The sequence below is a fragment of the Poecilia mexicana genome, unplaced genomic scaffold (genome assembly GCF_051168715.1).
Source record: "Poecilia mexicana isolate PSO_F unplaced genomic scaffold, ASM5116871v1 scaffold_3, whole genome shotgun sequence".
Lineage (NCBI taxonomy): Eukaryota > Metazoa > Chordata > Actinopteri > Cyprinodontiformes > Poeciliidae > Poecilia > Poecilia mexicana.
Window position 1 is genome coordinate 21,840,298 of NW_028263372.1, and position 19,097 is coordinate 21,859,394.

General features: G+C 38.9%; 1 protein-coding gene across 1 annotated transcript in view; it reads left to right on the forward strand.

Moving 5' to 3' along the window:
* The first annotated feature begins 4,182 nt into the window (after positions 1-4,182).
* The window catches only part of prtga (protogenin homolog a (Gallus gallus)), a 31,050-nt gene continuing 16,135 nt past the window's right edge, over positions 4,183-19,097 (forward strand). The window contains exons 1-7 of the mRNA XM_014980469.2: positions 4,183-4,288; positions 6,134-6,436; positions 16,086-16,230; positions 16,500-16,633; positions 16,918-17,214; positions 17,296-17,455; positions 18,552-18,799. Coding sequence (XP_014835955.2) covers positions 4,222-4,288; positions 6,134-6,436; positions 16,086-16,230; positions 16,500-16,633; positions 16,918-17,214; positions 17,296-17,455; positions 18,552-18,799 — 1,354 coding nt within the window. The 5' untranslated portion in view covers positions 4,183-4,221. The remainder of the gene's footprint in view (positions 4,289-6,133; positions 6,437-16,085; positions 16,231-16,499; positions 16,634-16,917; positions 17,215-17,295; positions 17,456-18,551; positions 18,800-19,097) is intronic.

Here is a 19,097-nt window from a genome sequence, read left to right on the forward strand (position 1 = left end):
CATTACTCCTTAGTACAAGGTAATGCTTTTGTTTTGTTGAGGATGTCGTAGTTTGATGCTGAATTGATCCAGCAGGGGGCGTTAAAGCTCACATTGGGCGTCACATATTTGCAGAGTCACGGTTCGGTGGGGTTCGGTGGGATCCGCTGGTCAGTGCAAAAACACAAAGTATCACCAAGTACTTTTGGTCTAGTTTCTAGTGTAAACATCTTAGCTCACTTGAAATAAGATAAACTAACTTTTTAGAAGATGTAGGCGCTTGTTTTGAGTAAATAAATCCTTAACATTGATGAAAAAGTTCCACTGGCAGATTTTTTTTTCACTTAAAACCTGTGAAAATTTGTCATGTTATAAGTGAAATAATCTGCAAGAGGAGCTAATACTTTTTAAAATCGATATAACAAGCTCTAATATCTTGCTGAAAAGTTTTACCTTATTTCAAGATATTAACACTGGAAACTGGACCAAAGACAAAAATAAGTTAGAAAAAAATCTCAAGTTTTGTAACATTTTGCAAAAAATAAATAATTCTGGTAATTCTGAGTGACATAAAACGAGAAATGTTTGGTATAATCTAACTTCAGACAGTGAGAAATAATCATGTTTCTTTTTTTAGTGTATATTCTCACTGTATTTGATGAGATTTCAGGACTTCAAACCAGTTAAATCATTGATCAGTAAGTGATTCTCTGCAGCCCTGCGGTATGAAATGGACGTCCTCCTTCTCTGAAAGCTGGTGATCCTCGGCTGCAGAGCTGCAGCCCTATTGTCTCTTTCTGCCTCCTGCATTGAGGCAGTAAAGCCCCTTCCCTCCATGGGGGTCAGCGGAAAGGTCACGCACAATTCAGGCCAGCCTTTCGGACTCTTCTGGAGGTCAGCGGGGATGGGCGCAGGCGGGGGGACACCACACTGACCCAACGGCAGATGGTACTGGGAAGGCTGGTTCCTTTGGACCAACACGCTCACAGAGAAAGCATAAGCTGATAATGAGTGAAAGGAATTGATCGGGCTGCAGCAGAGCCTGACCCGAGCCTAGAGCTTCACTCTACTCACCGACTGCGGCCTACTGGTCCAAACCCAGAACCCGACTGACTGAACGGAGACAGGAAGTGGCCAGGAGCTGCTCGCTTTCCCACCTTAAGCAAGAGAACCGAACCGATCCGTTCCTAACTCCTGGAAGAGTCGAGTTAAAAAGACGTCACACTGTAAAACCTCTCAGCCACTTTTACTACCACCTACTGTCGTCCAGTCAAATAAATGCAGCGAGTTTTAAACTTACACCAACGAGCTGTGTTAACTTTTTATTAATTTAGTCAAACCTCCAGCAGTTGAATAAACTAGTTTGTAGATTAAGACTTAAAAAACTGAAAGAAGAAATTAGACAGGAGTGGGAACCATTTCCCAGAATGCTTAGCGGCTTGTTTGGTTTCCTGTCTTGAAGTGTTACATTGGTCTGACTCTTGTGTGTTATTAAGTTTGCAAACCTGGAGGGTAACTTCCTGTTCCTGCTAAATGTTTTTCAGGACAATTTGTTGTGATGTTTAATAAATTTCATCACATTAATAAATTTCATGCAGTTTGAAACAAGAATTTAAACTATTCTAAAGTAAGTGGTCATTTTAACTTTATATTGTGAGTAAAACAATAGAGAAATGTGGCTCTTTAACCAGGTGAGAGCAGGTTTTTCCTGCATAATTACTTGGTTTAAATTGCAGCATTAAGTTAAAGCTCAATTCAAGATTAATGAGCCTAAAAAACAAGGTTTAGTCAGTTTGTCTCTTGTTGTTAAATCGACTTCAGGAACTTTAACTTCTGAGATAAAACCAAAATAATTTTCTTCTTGACTTAAATTGCATTTCAAGGCAGCAGGTGGACTTTCATTTTCAAGTTAAACCACCTTAAAATGTTTTACAGTGTACCAAGTATTTATGGTCTAACTTCTAGAGCATAGATAGATAGATAGATAGATAGATAGATAGATAGATAGATAGATAGATAGATAGATAGATAGATAGATAGATAGATAGATAGATAGATAGATAGATAGATAGATAGATAGATAGATAGATAGACAGATAGACAGACAGACAGATAGATTTTAGTTTTATTATTGTTATTCTGTGATGTCTGAGTTTATGTATGTCTTTCTTTCAGCTAAGTTATTTCTTTAGTCCTTCTAGTTATTCCTTAATTCAGCCTCCCTGTCGTGTTTCTAATGTTTATTTCTTGGTTATTTCAGTTGTTCTTGCATGTCTGAGTCCAGTTCACCTTTCTCTAGTGGCTCCAGTTAAGTTATTTCTTCTAGTTTTCCCCCAAAGTGTTTCTAGTTTTCTAGTTTTGTTACTTTAGGTTTAGTCTTTTTGTCTCAATCTATGTCCATCTTTTTGTAGTGATTGTAATTAGGTTATTTTTTTGTTTAGATCTTCTAGTTATTCTAGCTCTAGGTTCTTATTGCTGTTAGATCAGCCTTGCTTCAGTTTAGGTTTGTTTATGTTTTTCCCTCTTGTCTTTTTCTCCTCTAGTTTACCAGGTTTTCTTTAGTCTTAGTGTTTGTATTAGAAATATATATTTTTAGTTCCCTGGTGTTTTTCTCCCAGTATATTTTCTTAGCTCCCCTGTTGCCACCTTCTCCTGCCCCTCAGGCAGCTGCTGTGCCAACCACTCTCACCTGCATCACTTTTCTCATTAAACCAGCTCCTTGGTTTAAACTTTCAGCATTTAACCTCCTCATTCTTACTCACAACTCGCCGGTTCTTGTCTTGTGTTTTGTTGTCCAGTGTTCCAGTTACTTTCCTGGACTTTTTATTTTCTAAGATTATTCATTAAATCCACCAACTCAACTTCTGCCTCTGCATCTCTTCAGTTGGGTCCAAATTCAACCACCATTCATGACAGATACATTTTTCTATCCCATCTGGTCTTTGCTGCTGAATGACACATGGAGGAAGTGTGTGTGTGTGTGTGTGTGTGTGTGTGGGTGTGTGTGTGTGTGTGTGTGTGTGTGTGTGTGTGTGTGTGTGTGCGTGTGTGCGTGTGTGTGTGTGTGTGTGTGTGTGCGTGTGCGTGCACGTGTGTGGTACCCTCATGGGGGTGTGTTTCCGTCCTCCATCAGTGACGGACGGCGGATCGATGCAGCAGCTGTCCGGCTCCCATCGATGCTTCCTGGTAATTGCGGGTCACACTTTGAGGGGACAAACTCATTTTCATCAACATTTCTCTTTCTCAGGGTCTGCAGAGACCATTTGGTGAGCAGCCTGACTCTGATCCTGATGGATCTGCTCTCATCGACGTGACGTATTGATGAGGGGAAGGATCCTGATGGGGAAAGCCATGGTTTCACTGGTTTCACTGGTTCATCACAGTTTAATAGTTTTAACACACTACATACAAACTCTGAGGGAATCTTATTTATAAATTAGACATAACTTGTTGGAAATTACTGCTTTTACACAAACATAGTATTAATATAGAGCATGCACATAAAGCTCACTAAGGAGGAACGATTGTTCTCTTTTATAGTTTTAAATTAATTTAATAAACTTTTTGCCATGAGGGACAAAACTGCCAGGACGAAAATAAAACAAAAAACAGATTAAAATGAATTTGTTTTGCCTCTGTTATTGTATCTTCTCAGTAAACTGAACTAAATGTGCATGATTTTATTGAAAAGGGACTTTTACACAAGAAGGATCTGTAAATAATTGTGGATCTGAATGATACTAAGGTTCCTTAATAACTTTATTAAAAGACGGTCACACTGTTTCCTTGTTTTTTGGGGGTTGTTTTTCAGCAACAATATATTAATCAGTGTCTGTTTCTGAATGCAGAAGCCTTGTTAATAAATCAGAAATTACTTTTGTTGCTCTTGCAGGCCAGATTCGAGTCATTCAGAGGGCCACAAATGGCCCCCGGACCACACTTTGAACACCCCTGGTTTAATTATCTGTGATTCCTTTAATTTAAATAAACATTATCACATTAAAATGGCCTGTATGAATCAAATCTTGGTTTTATCTGTATGCGTGTGAACCGGAGTGTGTGCGTCCTGCCTGCAGGGGGCGCTGGACCACACGCTGACTCGGTGGGGGTGATTAATTGCCTCCGTCCATCCCAGAGGAGGGAAACTGCCCCTGTGCATCTCAGTCCTCGTCAGTGTTAGTGCGGCTCATGCGGAGGAAACAGCCATGAGAGAGTAGCTGGCATGCTGGACAATTACCGTAAATGGCTCCTCTGAAAGGGAAACGGCGCCAGCGGCTGCTGCTTCTTGCCTTTTTTCTTCCAATCTCAGGTGAGAAAAGCTCCGGTTGGTTTGGTTTAAAGCAGCTAAAGCGGCGCAGGAGGGACGAGATGAGGCCGCAGCTTTAATATGTTTGAACTGATTCACTCTGTGAGGATTAACTTTTCATTCTGTCGAGGAAACTGAAGTTATTTACCGGTTTAAACACGAGTTTAGCTCAATCTGCTGTCGTTATTTATCATTTTCTCGCTGCTTTAATGAGAAACTATTCAGACTTTCTCACTAACCAGTAACCATGACTGCGAATAAAATAGTTACAACTAATTTCAAAGCGTTTCTACGCTGAAAAAGGAGAATCCAGCTGGTCTGAAGTAATTCATTCAGGTTAGTGAACTTACTTTATTTACGCCTGTTTACCTTCACAACTTAATAAGCCAACCTGGACAAACTTTATTTGTTACCAAGTTTTTAAAAGTTGGAGCTGCATTCTCCTTTTTTCCAGTGTGCATATAGATGAAATGGAGATTATATAGAGAAATTTAAGTTTGATATCCACAGTTTTTAGGGTGTACTTACTTTAACATATGTTGGAATCTGTGGTGTGCTTTTGTACACTCGATGTTAGATTTAAATATGTTTAAAGACTTTAATAGAGAGTTTTGTTTCGTTTTGTCCTTTTTAACAAAACTAAATAAAAGTAACAGGAACAGTCAAAGGGTCACTTCTGCTAGTGATGCTGTTTTATCTATTATAATAAATTTGTCATCCTGGGGCGATAAAAATAATAAATAATGATACTTATTGTACCAAAGCAGTAAGGTTTATATTGTTACCTTTAGCTACTTCTCCACAGTTTGTCCCTTGACATTAGAAAAATACTTGATTGTGATGCTATTGTTGAAAATTGTGGTAAGATATTGACTACATGCATAAAATGAGGCACCATTCAACATAAAATCGATCCTGAATATAATTAAAGTTGAAGTCTGTCCATATTTATTATTACTGATTCTGCAGATATTTCATGCCATCATTCCTCATATTGTACAAACCAACATTGTAATAACAGTATATATTGTGTTTTACACCTTTGCACTTAATTCAGGCTGTTTAACTAAAGTGCTTGAAGAAGTTGGTTTTTCTTATCATTTATAAATCCTATTAGACTGTTTTTTTATGATTGTGAAGGAAAAACTTTAATCCAAAAGAACTAATCTAGACTTTAAAGTTGATTTTATGTTGACAGTGCTACTTTTTCTAGCTTTTTATTTATTTTTCATGTTGAAAATAATATAAAATGATTTTTTAAAATTAACTTTTTAAACAAAACTCTTTTGGTTTTGATACCAACACTTTTAAAATGGCAAAATATGTAATTTGGTCATATTTGAGTGCTTATTAACGACATTTAACAACCATACCCAGCTTAATATTCTGCTACCCCTCCATTGAAAACATGTTTTACCGTTTTCAGGACTAAAAAGCCATTTCCTTTCCCTTCCCCTGCCCTACTGGGACGTCTTAGAAACAGAGTTAGGAATGAAAGCTTAACTCTAAAACCACAAAAAGCTGGTAAACCAGAAGTCATTTGACAACACAAAGTGTTTCTGGTGAATCGATGTTTTCATGAGGAGTAGATGGATCATTTGTTTCAGACTTTAAAGTAAATGGAGCAGAAATGCTGTTTGGTGCAGCCGGACAGTAAACCTCCATTTGGCCTCCCGCCAACCTTTAAATGTGAAATTAAACAGGGGCAACTATTGGCTTCCACTTTCACTGGTCATACCGATTTAAAGTTTACTGAGCCAAACCTCTTTAACACTCGTAATTACCGCCACTCTATAAGTGTTGATATTGTTAATAAGCCTCTTTCCTCTCTCTGTTTCTTTTCCACAGGTGTTTTTAGCTTTAGCGAGTTATTTTTTATCAAAGAGCCCCATGATGCCACCGTCATGCGGAAGGAGGCGGTCATTCTGGACTGCCAGGCGCGCGGGGAGGCGTCGATCGACGTCAGGTGGCTCAGGAACGGAGTGAAAGTCGTGGAAAATGAACGGGTCTACCTGCTTTCCAACGGCTCCCTTTTTATTTCTGAGGTGGAAAGCAGAAGAGGAGACAAATCAGATGAAGGCTGCTATCAGTGCCTTGCTCAAAACAAGTACGGAACAATCCTGAGCCAGAAAGCCCATCTCACAATCGCAAGTGAGTACAGGAAGCGCTTCGGTTAGGAGACATTTCAGTGCTACTGGTGGACATTGTTGACTTTTAATGCAATATTTTGTTGCACTTTTGTATGGCTGAGACAAACACTGCTCTTGAAATTAAGATCTTCAAGACGCTGCTTACTTACTGGGTGATTTGTATCATTATATTTTATATCACTTTAATGCTATTTATTGATCTGCTGTGGAAGAAACTGGAAAAAATAGTAAAAGTAACATTTTACGTAATAATGTTGGTTTTTCTAATACGATAAGTCAAAATTCTTGTCACAGTCGGGACCAAAACATTTGTTACATTTTCATCTGGTTGCGCTTCACTTTCATATTCCTCTTTGAAAAACCTGTTCCCCTCCTTGCCTGTGGGGGCACTGCACCAAAACCCACTGAAGGAAATGGCACAAAAGCATCTGAAGAAGACACTGAATTCAATTTCCTTCTTCACAAAATGTAAACAATAAAATGGAGCAACACCAGATTTCAGCAAAAATAGGATTTCTCTTTTGTAATTGGTAAAAAAAAAAAAAATCATGACCCATTTCACCCACTAGGGTTCGACTCACACATTTGTTCTGGTTGAATTTACCCAGAATGCCCTGCGCTGTCATCCGCTTCCTGCTTGCATTGAAATATGCATGCAGATCGCACCAGAGTTCACTTTAATCGAACCGAGTCCGAGGTTTTTAGGCGAACCATTTGGATTAAACCGACCCAAACATGGCTGGTGTGAATTCTCCCTTCGGTTGCTTTGGTGACTGATACGTTTGACGAAACCACATGTAACACGTAGACGTTAAATGTAAGTCATTTTTGTCGTACTTCAGAGGTTTTAATGTTAAGCACACTTCAACAGGAAATCGTACCGTTATTTATGTATTTGGTGCCTTCAGGACTGGGAGCAGAACAAAGTGTTCAAAGTGGAGGAACTGTTGGCTGGATTGGGGAAAAGCCCATTGGTGTGTTAATGAAGGGGAGGGAGATCTGGAAGGTTAGGAGCTGTCCAGGAAACCGGCCCTGCGCCGCTAAAGAGCAGATGACCCCCATTCCCGGGCCGGGCTTTCATGTTGTTGCACCCTGATCACTTGAGGAATTGTTTCTGCAGGAATGCTCTCCCCCCAGCGCAGCGCAGCGCCTGTCGTGTTTTCAGGGGGAGGAAGGTCAGAGATGTGTCCGCTGGGACCTTCTGCCATCTCTACCTCCCTCACCAAACTTTGACCAAACCATTTCCACCAGAGTTAAAACGCTCACATGTCGCATTAAGCCAGATGAGCTCCATCATTTTCATTCTGATTAATCCAATCGATCGGCTTAATCAAGACGATTTGATTGCTGGAATAATCGTCAACTACTTTAGCAGCTGATTAACTCAAAAAACTATATATTCAGAACAGTAATTATTCCAAAAATGATACACATTTTGCATTTATGATAAAACATGTTTATGATAAATATGTTTGACCTGAAACTCTTCAAGTGCAGATTGAGTAAAAAAAAAAAAATCCTATTTTATTGCATTTTAGGCAGTAAAATTTTTATTTTCCTGTTAACAGAGGGAATCAAACTGTTGGTTCATTTGCATCTTTTAACATATTTCAAATATTGTATCAATATTAATCATCAGACTAATCGATAGAGTAATTGATAACCAATATAATCATTAGCTGTAGAACTAAATTGAATGGTGATTTTGTTCACAGAGACTTTTTTTGTGGTTTTACTTGTAGGTGGATTTTTTCTTTCCATTTAATTTTAGATATTTAAAATCTCTTCCAGTTGCAGTGTGAAGTATTCTTTACATAATTAAAGTTTATTGGTTTTTAAAAGGTGGATTATTACGCCATTGTCAATATGTTACTTGAAAATGTTCTCAAAAGAACGATATTATCGTTTATCGCGATTATTTCTGGGATAATTGATCAATTTGTCATTTATCATACCATTTCAGGCTGCTTATTGTTAATGAAATACTTGTTTTGATAAATCTATTGAAGTTAGAAAATGATAAAATGATAAATCTATTAAAGTGAACATTTCATTTAGATGTGTTCAGATGGGTGAGTTTAGCATTAATTTCTATTACATGGTTGTGAATGTCTGCCGTTCTGAAACTGCTCAACAGTTCAGATATTTTTATCAATCAATCAATACTTCGCTGTAGCTTGAAGTAAAGTGGTAGTAAAAGCTGCCACCAAGCTTTTCCAGTTTGTTTTTGGATGGGCACTTAGACCTGCTAGAAGGTCTATCTGGAAGCTCATAAACTTTTCACATACCTGAGAAATGCTCAGTTGAAGGCCAGAGGAGCAGTGGGGGATGAGCCTCTACACACACACACACACACACACACACACACACACACACACACACCACACACACACACACCACACACACACACACCACACACACACACACCACTGTGAGCTGCTGTTTCCCGGCATTCTGGGGGCTTTACCCTGAGTGTCTAAATGACCAGACTTTATTGCAGGCCTTCCCAGGTCAGGAGGAATTGGAGGCTTTGCACACAATTGTTTTCTGCCTCACCACTCCCTCCCATGGAGGACTGAAAGGCTTTTCTCTCCGGCCGGTTTTGTCTCCGCCGCCTCCCATATTCACAAAAGAAACGGGACTCTTTGAGGGCAGTCGTCCTTAAATAGGTGGACAGATAAGCGGTAAGAAGTGTAATTACACTCATCATAAAAGTTAATCATTAGTAAGTTTGTGTTTTGATTAAAACGTCAGGGTGGTTTGCTGTCGTTCCGACGGGCTTAAAGTAAATTATGTTTAGCAACTTTTGCGCCTGGAGGTCTTGTCGTATGTCAGCGGCTCAGGTTGAAAGTGGAAGTCGGGACATGTGGCCGACTCTCCTGACATGCTTTATGTGTTTGGTGGAGGAGTTATACTCTGTGGGAGCGTTTTAACCCTTTACACACATGTCGAAGCCGCTGGCTGTCAGTAGAGGAACACGGCGCTGATGGAGGGTAACCTTAAACACTGGGTCGTAAACCACAAAGGTGGGTCGGGATTTGGCCTTGATGGGAAGGAATGTGACACCCGAGCTTCACTGCATGACGTTTGTCAACAGACTTCAGATTGATGGCGATTTCATTGAGAGAATGCCTCCTAAAGGTGGCTCCATGTTTTTATCATGACCAGAAGTACACGAGGCAGGAAAACAGAAGATGCTGTCATATTTCTCTCCATTATTTCAGTCTAGATATTACACTCAGCTGGTGATGTTCATAGCTCTGATTTTACCATTTAGGTAGTGCAAATGCCACTCTCCCAAAACTTTTGGATGCTCCAACAAACCTCAACCAAATGAGTGGTTAATGAGCAGTCCTTTGAAAACTTGCCAACATGGCGACAATGTAAAAACACAAAATCGTACCAGGTAGTTTTGGTCTAATTTCTACTGCAAATAACCTTGAAATAAGACAAAACTAACTTACAGGCAACAGTTTCGAGATACAGGAGCGTTTCTAAGTCAATAATCCCTTCATATTGATTAAAAATTACTAGTTTCACTGACAGATTATTTCACTTCTAACAAGGGAAATAATCTAGAAGTGGAACAAGTACTTTCTCACATAGTGAAAAATTGTAAAAATATGGCTGGACAATGAATCAAAAGCGATCAATAACAATAGATAACTCTTCCGATTGAATATTCAACATATTCACTGAAGTCAGATCCAGAACCACTCACAGCTAGCTAAACATGGTTGGTGGAATCAACTGGCTCACTGACTCTTTGGTTACCTAGCAACTCAATCCTTCTTTGGTTACCTAGCAACAACCTGTTGAGTAACTGGCACAGCAGCAGTTTAAGATTTCACCGCTGTGCCTCATAGCTGCTTAAAAGTAAAAAGAAAGTGAAAACTGTGGGTAAAACAGGAAGCATCACCAGTTTGGCAACGTTTCAGATATTTATAGCAAAAAAACTAATCAATAATTATCGAGATTGATTGATATGAAACACTTGTATTTTTTTCAGCCGTATCGTCCAGCCCTACATTAAAATGACAATATGGACAGTTTTTGAGGTTTTTCAGCATCATTAATAGGAATTTATTGTGACAATGATGAATTAAAATCTTACCATGATAAGAAATGCATCACCCCTCCTTTTGGATCATTTCTGCCTCCTTTTGTGTTGGCTCTGTTTGTACTGTTCCAGCTGAATATTTGTAATTTCCTGTAGTTAATATGTTTAATGCTTGCTGCAGACCAAGCTGTAAAGACGTTACAGGCCACAAAGGAGCCGCTGCAGTTTATTTTTACCTCCCTGGTGTGTCCCAGAGGATGTCGGCTCAGGAACATTTCTCTAGGTTGCTAAGGCATGCATCTGACTTGACACTATTAGAAACCCCCCTATAAGTCAAAAGCAAACCCTGCACAGTGTGAACAGCGAGGTGAACGAATGAAATGCCCTGAAGGGAGACAATTCAAAGCCTGGAATCTTGTTTTTCTCCTCTGCTGGAGACGAAAGGTTACCATGGTTCCCCTGAACAGCAGGCCCTGAGGTCAAAGGTTCCCTAAAACTGGTAAATAGATGGAAGGCAGCCGGACCGAGACTGGGATGTAATCTTTAGCTCAATAGTGCTAGATGGGCATCTAACTTTATCTGCTGCTTCTGTTTTTGTGCAGTATTCTCTGTTATTTTACGAGTTTAAATAAGTTTATTAACAGTTTTATTCGTTGCCCGCTCCAGAGGAGTGAATAAAACCATTTCCAAGCAAAGGTAGGTGTTCAGGTTGACTTTTAAAGTCTGATCTGATACAGGGATTAAAAACAATGAAGCCTCTGTTGTCAGAGGGTCGCTGTTGACTGATTGGAAAACTTTGTGACAGAGATAAGGAGCTGGAGGAGGGGATGAATGGCCTGTAGAGCTCCCCCACTGCAGCGTCTAGAGGTCACGCTGCTCATGGGAATAGGTCTTTGTTTAGCCAGGCCAATGGTCACTGGACTGTCCTGCACACTCTGCAATGCAGTGGCACATCTGCCACACAGGCAGCCATCGATTTGTGGCCTTTTCCAGCTTTGCATTCGCCTTGCAGCTGATCAGCTTTTTCATATCCTTATTAAAGTTCACAGGGGCCAGTGAACTATGGCTTAATTGATTAATTGGTGTTTTGTTTGGTTTTTTTTAAGGGAAGAGGTGAACTAAGCAAAACAGCATCTGGTAAACAACTGTCATGGAAACGTATCAAACTCGGAAAAGCAAATGTGATAGTTTGTAGGTTGATTTAGTGAACTTGTTGCCTTCAAGGTCTGACAAGATTTATCAATATTAATGTTATTTAATGTCAATTTAAACTTTTAAGGCAACTGAGTAAATAGGCTTTTCATATGTTTTCATACCAGATCCGATTTTATTTGACTCCTTTTCGCTTTCTGTGCAAAAAATGAAATGACAAATGATAGAAAAGTGGCTTTTCTTCAACCGTCCCGTCTACGAGTTGCACAACAGACTATTAGGACCAGGGTACGAGAATTTTTATTTAATTACAACATTATAGTTGTAATTTGAGCAGAATAAAGATGCAATTTTAACAAAAAATCGAGTTAAAATTACAAGGAAAAAGTTGTTTTAATGAGAGAAAAGCTTCTAGAGTTATCTAGATCAAAACTTAAGATGCTCAATGTTCCTCATTTTATTTTTTATTTTTGTCATAAAATTATTACTTCATTCTTCAGTAAAACACATGCTAGCGGTAAAACACGCTAGTCGAACAAGATGCCGGCCGTCGGGCGTGGTGACATCACTCTGAATGATACATTCCCAAAGAATCTGGGGGAAAAATCCAGATTTTTCCCTAAATTAAATCTTCAAAAACCAAAATTCTGATTGATTGATAGTCTATTTATCGTCCAGCCCTTTGAGTAAACAAACCAAATTTTCCTTCAACACCAGAAAATCATAACCGACTGGTTCAGAACAAAACTGAAGCAAAAAAGATGTTTGTGTTTAGCAGAAATAATTATTTGCATAAGTTGTGATGCTTCCTAATGAATGGAGCACAGTGATAGAGGAGAGAGGCTGAACTAATTCCTGCCATTTGCGGAGGATCTTTGTTTGGGCTTGACCTCTCCGCTGACCTTTAGTTTGTTGAGCTGCCACCATCTGAAGTCTTCAGCATGAAGAGTTTTGGTAGATATGCTTCACTTTGGTGTTTAGTTTAGACTGAAGGGTGATCAAGTTGTAAAATAATCCAGAAAGACTTTGTTTTGCATTTCTTTTGTCATTGCATTGTCTTTTATTCCTAAAAATAGAATAATAGAACTTTATTCAGCCTTAAAACTGAATAATCTAATTTTGATATGATAATATGTTGTAGCTGGTTGGTTTTTTGCTTCACAAAGCACATTTTAAGTCCTTTAATGAAAGGTTGGAGTGAAGCGGCAGTGAGCACCAGGACTGGTTTGGGGTGGTCAAACTGGGAGCTGCCTGAGCGAGTGTTAGTCAGGATTTGTGGAGGTCAGAGGTCAGAGGTGAGATTGCAGAGAGGGGCAGATGGTCAGAACTGTTTCTTCAAGCTTTTGAGGAAATGGCAGAGGTATTTATTTTCTGTTTGAGTGTTGCCGAGTTCAAAATGTTTAATCAAAACTTGTTTCTGCACATTTTAGTTAAGTTATGCAAGTTTTAGAGACAGAAAAAGTCACAAAAAAAAGAAAATAAAACATGACCTAATACCTTTAAATGCTTTTAGGTTTCCTGAAGTGGACATGTTTTACAGACAGAAAATGGAAAAAAGTAGCAATTAATGCTTTTAAATTTACTAAAATAATAGAATAGAATATGATATGCTGAAATATACACTTAGACACTCAAATCTTATTGATTTTTTTACACTTATCCTTAATAGTTTATCAATAATCAATAAATGTCCCTGTGTTTTTATTTTCTGTTTGGGTGGGGTTGAGTTCAAAATGTTTCATTTATTTTTTTTTTTAGTAAAGTTAAGCAAGTTTTACGGTCAGAAAAAGCAAAAAAAGTGAAAAGAAATAACAGCATTTAATGCCTTTAAATTCTTTTAAATTTACTGAAATAATACAACAGGCTAGAATTTGTTGAAACAAATACAAAAAGCTCAGATCCTATAGATTTCTTATTGATAGCCTTAAGAGGTCATCAATAATCAATAACCTTCCCTATGTTTTTATTTTTGTGTGGGTAGGATTGAGTTCAAAATGTTTTGTTTTTGTTTTAGTAAAGCTAAGCAAATTTTACAGACATTAAAAAGAAAAAGAAACAGCAGCACTTAATACCGTTAAATGCTTTTACATTTACTAAAATAAGCATGTTCTGCAGACAGAAACGGAAAGAAAACATAACTTAATGCCTTTATATTCTTTAAAATTTACTGAAATAATAAAATAGAATTTGTTGAAATATATTCAAAGAAGCTCAGATCGATTCCTTTCCATCTAGCCTTAATAGGTTACCAATAATCAATAACCGTCCCTGTGTTTTTCAGCCCTCTTCCCTGAGTAGGATGAGAAGCTCGTAGCTTTGGCCTGTAGCCACGTCTCGTCGACACGTGGTGGGTCTGTGTCGGCCTTTTCTCACCTCCATCGTCACATCAAACAGCCTCCAAGCTAACGCGCTAACAGCTCAGGACTAATTTGATTAAATGGGACCAGAGTGAGGAGGACGACTGATCCAGGCCAGTGTGCCTCATGTCCAACCAGAACCAAATCAAACCTGTATAAAACGTTTATTGTTTGAACTGTGCTGTTCTTCCCTCTGTGGATGTCAGCGTGATTTATAAGCAAGTCGCCGTCAGGCTTGTAAATGTCATAATTTATTGTTTTGTTTCCTTTGGAAGTCCGGGCCCTCCTGCTGTTTAGCACCATAACACCTGGCAGCGCTGCTTACACAGAGACATTCATCATCCCCCGGTCACCACGCTGCGTTTACTGCAGCGCAGGAATTTTCTGCACAGCTTTCTCGAAAGCAGAGGTAGCGATGTGTCAGAAAAAAACGATTTATAAATTTTACTGTGTATTTTTTGTCCAGTTTCTAGTGTAAATAAAAACTGACTTACCAGTAACTTTTCTGAAAGTTACAGGAGCTTGTTTTAAATCAGTAATTGATTAAAGAAATACCAGTGTCACTGGCAGATTTCACTTACAAGACAAAAATCTGTCACGTACGTGACGAAGATTTTTAAATCAATATTAAATAATTATTGGCTTAAAACTTGCTGAAAAGTTACTTTTACGTTTGTTTTGTCGTATTTCAAGTGTAGATATCTGCAGTAGAAACTGTGTTTCTGATGTGTAAGAAATGTAATTTGAACATAACGTCGTGTCCATCTTCGTTTTGATTTTGTTTACTTGTTTGTTGTGTCTCTGATACAAATTCTGAGAATAAAAGGACTCCAAGTTATAGCTACATTTATAAAGACCTTTACAATTCAGAAATTCTTGCAGTTTGTATTTTTCTGACAAAAATAGACAAAGCAACTTAAATATTTGTAAGCATTTCTGTCAACTTTTCTTCCACCGTTTTGTTCCTTTTGCTGTATTTTTTCAGCAAAAGGAACATTTCTGTGGTTGCATAAAAGGCCTTGCTGGTAGTTCCCGGTGGGTCTCATTTACTTGTGGGTCAGTTGGTTGCTGACCCAGGTTCAGTTTCAGGGAAACCTTATCCATGCAGGATGTGGCTGTTCTACTGCAGTCAACACCTTCCTGCAGAACGCGGCTCGTCTCTGGTTTTGGGTCTTAAGGCACGACGTCCACTGACTGACTGACTGACACGGATGGACGCTGCAAATCGATGCTGTGCCAGTTCACCTTAACAAGAACTAGATCTACATTCAGTTCAGCCAGCTTTAGATGACTTAATTCATGTTCATAGTTCATCACCTAAACATTTTTAATTCACCGTATCTTTCATTTGACTGTCTTTCATATCTTTATTTTCCTGGTTGAGTCTTTCTTTACGTATGAAGTGAAACTGAATGAATTCAACTTAAAAGTGAGTGGAGATTCAGGCCTGCAGTACCAATATCGGTTCTCACAAATACTGCAAAATCTGCCCACAGGTTCTCCTGAAAGAACAGTTAAAAATATCCAGATAGAGCGCCCCCTTCACGTTCATCACGTAAAAAGCAGCATTGATCACTTCAAAGTTCGTGCACAAAACTGTTGTAAAAAAACATTATTTATTCTGATGAATGAAGTTTTAACTGCTTCAAGGCACGAAAGTAATCAATATTTTTCTGTATTGAATAATTTTGATAATTGTGATATAATTTGAGATTAAAATACTGCTTTCTTAGCTAGTTTATGTTTTAAAAAATGGTACAAAAACAGTAATAAGTACTGAAATTGCTGCTAAAAAAACTGAATTCAATACAGAATCACTTGAACCATCAAACCTTATTTTGGTTTACCTGCACTCAGTTGTGCTTGTTTCTTCACAGCAAAGATTGAAGACATCCTCTGTGAGATGTACCAACACTTTTGTACAACACAGCAGTAATGCAAAGGAAAACGTTGCAGAGTTAGAATGGATTTTCCTTCTTTTTTCTACAACATGCTACTAAAGCATCTCTTTTCTAAAACTCAAATAAAAGGGAAAATATGATTCAATTCTTATTTCTTTCCAACTCTCTTCTTTTGTACAGGCATGTCGTCTTTTGCACTCCAGCCGTCGTCCATAGTGGTGGCTGAGGGCTCGGTTGCCAGGTTTTCCTGTAAAATCAGTTCCCACCCTCCTCCCATCATCACTTGGGAGTTCAACCGGGTCGCCTTACCCCTCTCCACGGACAGGTATGCAACGTCATTTACAGTTTAAAATCATGTTCGTTACTTTTTAGCACTTTTAGAACATAGTGGGAATAAGTGTGTTTGCAGAGTGAACATAATTGGACTATTTAGATTTGAACGCATGTAAAACAACAACAGATATATCTGTGTTTGACTCTTCAACCACCAATCAAAACCAGCTAAGGGAATATTAATTAGTTCCCCATCAGGTTTATTTGTCCCTTTCTAATTGTTAGAGGTATCTGACATGTAGTTTCTACCCTGCCATTCAGAATCACAGTCCTGCCCAGCGGCGTTCTTCAGATCCAAGGCGTGCAGCAAGGAGATGCTGGGCACTACCGCTGCATAGCCACCAACATCGCCAGCCGGCGGCGAAGCATCGAAGCCACTCTCACTGTTACCCCAGGTATGTAAACCCGCACAGATAAAATTATTTGATATAAATTTTGAACATCACTTTAAGTGAGCTCGGCTTGGGTTGCTAGGTGATGGGCTGAGCTCGGCTTGGGTTGCTAGGTTACGGTGCAATGCCAGTTGATTGTGACTTAAAAACTGGGAGCTGATTTTTTTAAGCACTTGGGCTGCTTTTAGAAGCGGTAGACCTCAAGTGGTAGAACAAAAACGTGAATTTTCCGTGTTTACTGAAACTCTTGATGAAATCACTGACTCTGAGTGTTTGTCTCTACCAAGCTCCTGGCCCCATCCTTCCTCAGAGGCCACGCATCATTGCTGGGCCTCAGAACGCCTCGGTGTCGCTGCACCAGAGTGCCATCCTGGAGTGCCTGGCCACAGGGAATCCCCGACCCCTGATCTCCTGGAGCCGCGCAGACGGCAAGTCTATTGATGTTTACAACACCAAAGTGTTGGGCAACGGTAACCTCATCATCACGGACATCAAGCCCCAACATGGCGGAGTCTACATGTGCAGAGCCACCACTCCAGGCACACGCAATTTTACTGTTGCTTCAGCTAACGTCACAGTGCTAGGTAAAGATTCATAAATTCAGGATATTAATTTCATTTGGATGATTTCTAACTTTGAAACTTGGCTTTTGTGCTGCTGTAAAGCGCCTCCATCCTTCGTGGAGTGGCCAGAGAGCTTGACCCGTCCGCGCGCTGGCACCGCACGCTTTGTGTGCCAAGCCGAGGGAGCGCCAGCGCCTCAGATAACGTGGTTCAAGAACGGAGAGAAAGTTCACTCCAACGGGCGCATCAAGATGTACCACAGGTCTGTTTCTACAAGGGATTTATCTGAACTTCTGTGTTTTTAAAAATAACTTCCCTGACAATTCAATTTGGTTTGCATTGAATGCAAAGACAATCCTTTAAGAGTGGCTGTAAACCAGTTCAAAGCTGCTTAAATAAATAATTTACTCTTGTCCCTACAGTAAAAAGGAAACTGAATAATTTACAGCAGTGTAGATTGGATTTTAGTTGGTTTTCCAATAATGTGTTCCTGCTCCTTATTTAACTGCCGCTGCTTGTTGCAGTAATTATAGAGAAAACAGGTCTGCAACCTTTACAGACCAGAGACAAATAAACAAATAAACAAGTCTAGAGCCACAAATTTTACATAACTTTGTTAAAGGACAACTTCAAAATGTTTAACCAGTATCTACAATAGGAAATTTGTGTTAGTTTTTAAAGAACCACCATTTTATTTCTGTTTTTAGATTTTAAAGCAAAGTAAAACATAAAGCATTTACCAGAAGAGGATTAATAACTTCTCTTTCATGATGTTTATGGAAAAGGATTTAAACCAAATAAAGCACTTAGTTTCCAAAGTAATAATGGGAATAAATAATAAATATTACCAATACTTGTCATTCTATTGTTGAAATTTAATGCAGGATTCATTCAATACAAAACTATCCCTCAAAAATAGCTAAAATATGCATAGGTTAATATTTTAGCCAAATTATTAAGAGTCACTTCCACTACGAATGTATGTAAAACTTTTTGGGATATTGTGCCAATGTTGAAAAAACACAATTGTGCAGTTGCGGTGTTTCCATGAAATAAGAAATTGAATTAAAACCAGACATGAATAGGCTTGTTCAAGTAAAATCAAAAAAAGGTATTCCTTTCCAGTTTTGCACAAAAACCTTTTATCAAAAAACTTGATTTTTTTTCAAAATTGATGTGTTTCATAAATCAAATTTATTCCATAATTCCAGTTGCTGCACTTTTAAGGTTGATGAAAACGTAACTAATGTTGAATGTTTGAAGAGACACTTGCGGCTTCACTGGTTTCAGGTTTGTAGAACGGGGAGCCTCAGGCGAAGAGGAACGGGTTTTATGATCTTTATTTTTGTATCTTGTAGCAAACTGGTCATCAACCAGATCATCCTGGAAGACGATGCCATCTATCAGTGCCAGGCAGAGAACGAGCTGGGGTCGGTCCTGTCCATTGCGAGGCTCATCGTGGTGATGTCAGAGGACCGACCGAGCGCGCCCAGAAACATCCGAGCCGACACCGTGTCCAGCTCCGCCATCTTGTTGGCTTGGGACAGACCTCAGTACAACTCTGACAAAGTCATTGCATATTCTGTGCACTACATGAAAGCTGAAGGTAAATAATGTCTCGATACTTTGGATTTTGAGTCATTCTTTTCTTTCCTTTTCTTCGTTTTTGTCAACCTGAATAATTTCAAGAGGGATAGTCTTTTTCTTTGCCTGATAATTCACCCTGAAAAGCTACAGGAACGCATTGTAGCAGCACAAAAACCTTCAAGTGTTTTAGATTTCCGCCGATAACAAAACTCGCATTCAAGCACTGCTACGTTTCCCAAAAAATTACACAGTACTTAACGACAAAGCTGCTGACTTTCCTTTGGAAAGGAAATGCACAGACTTCAACTGGAAGAAAG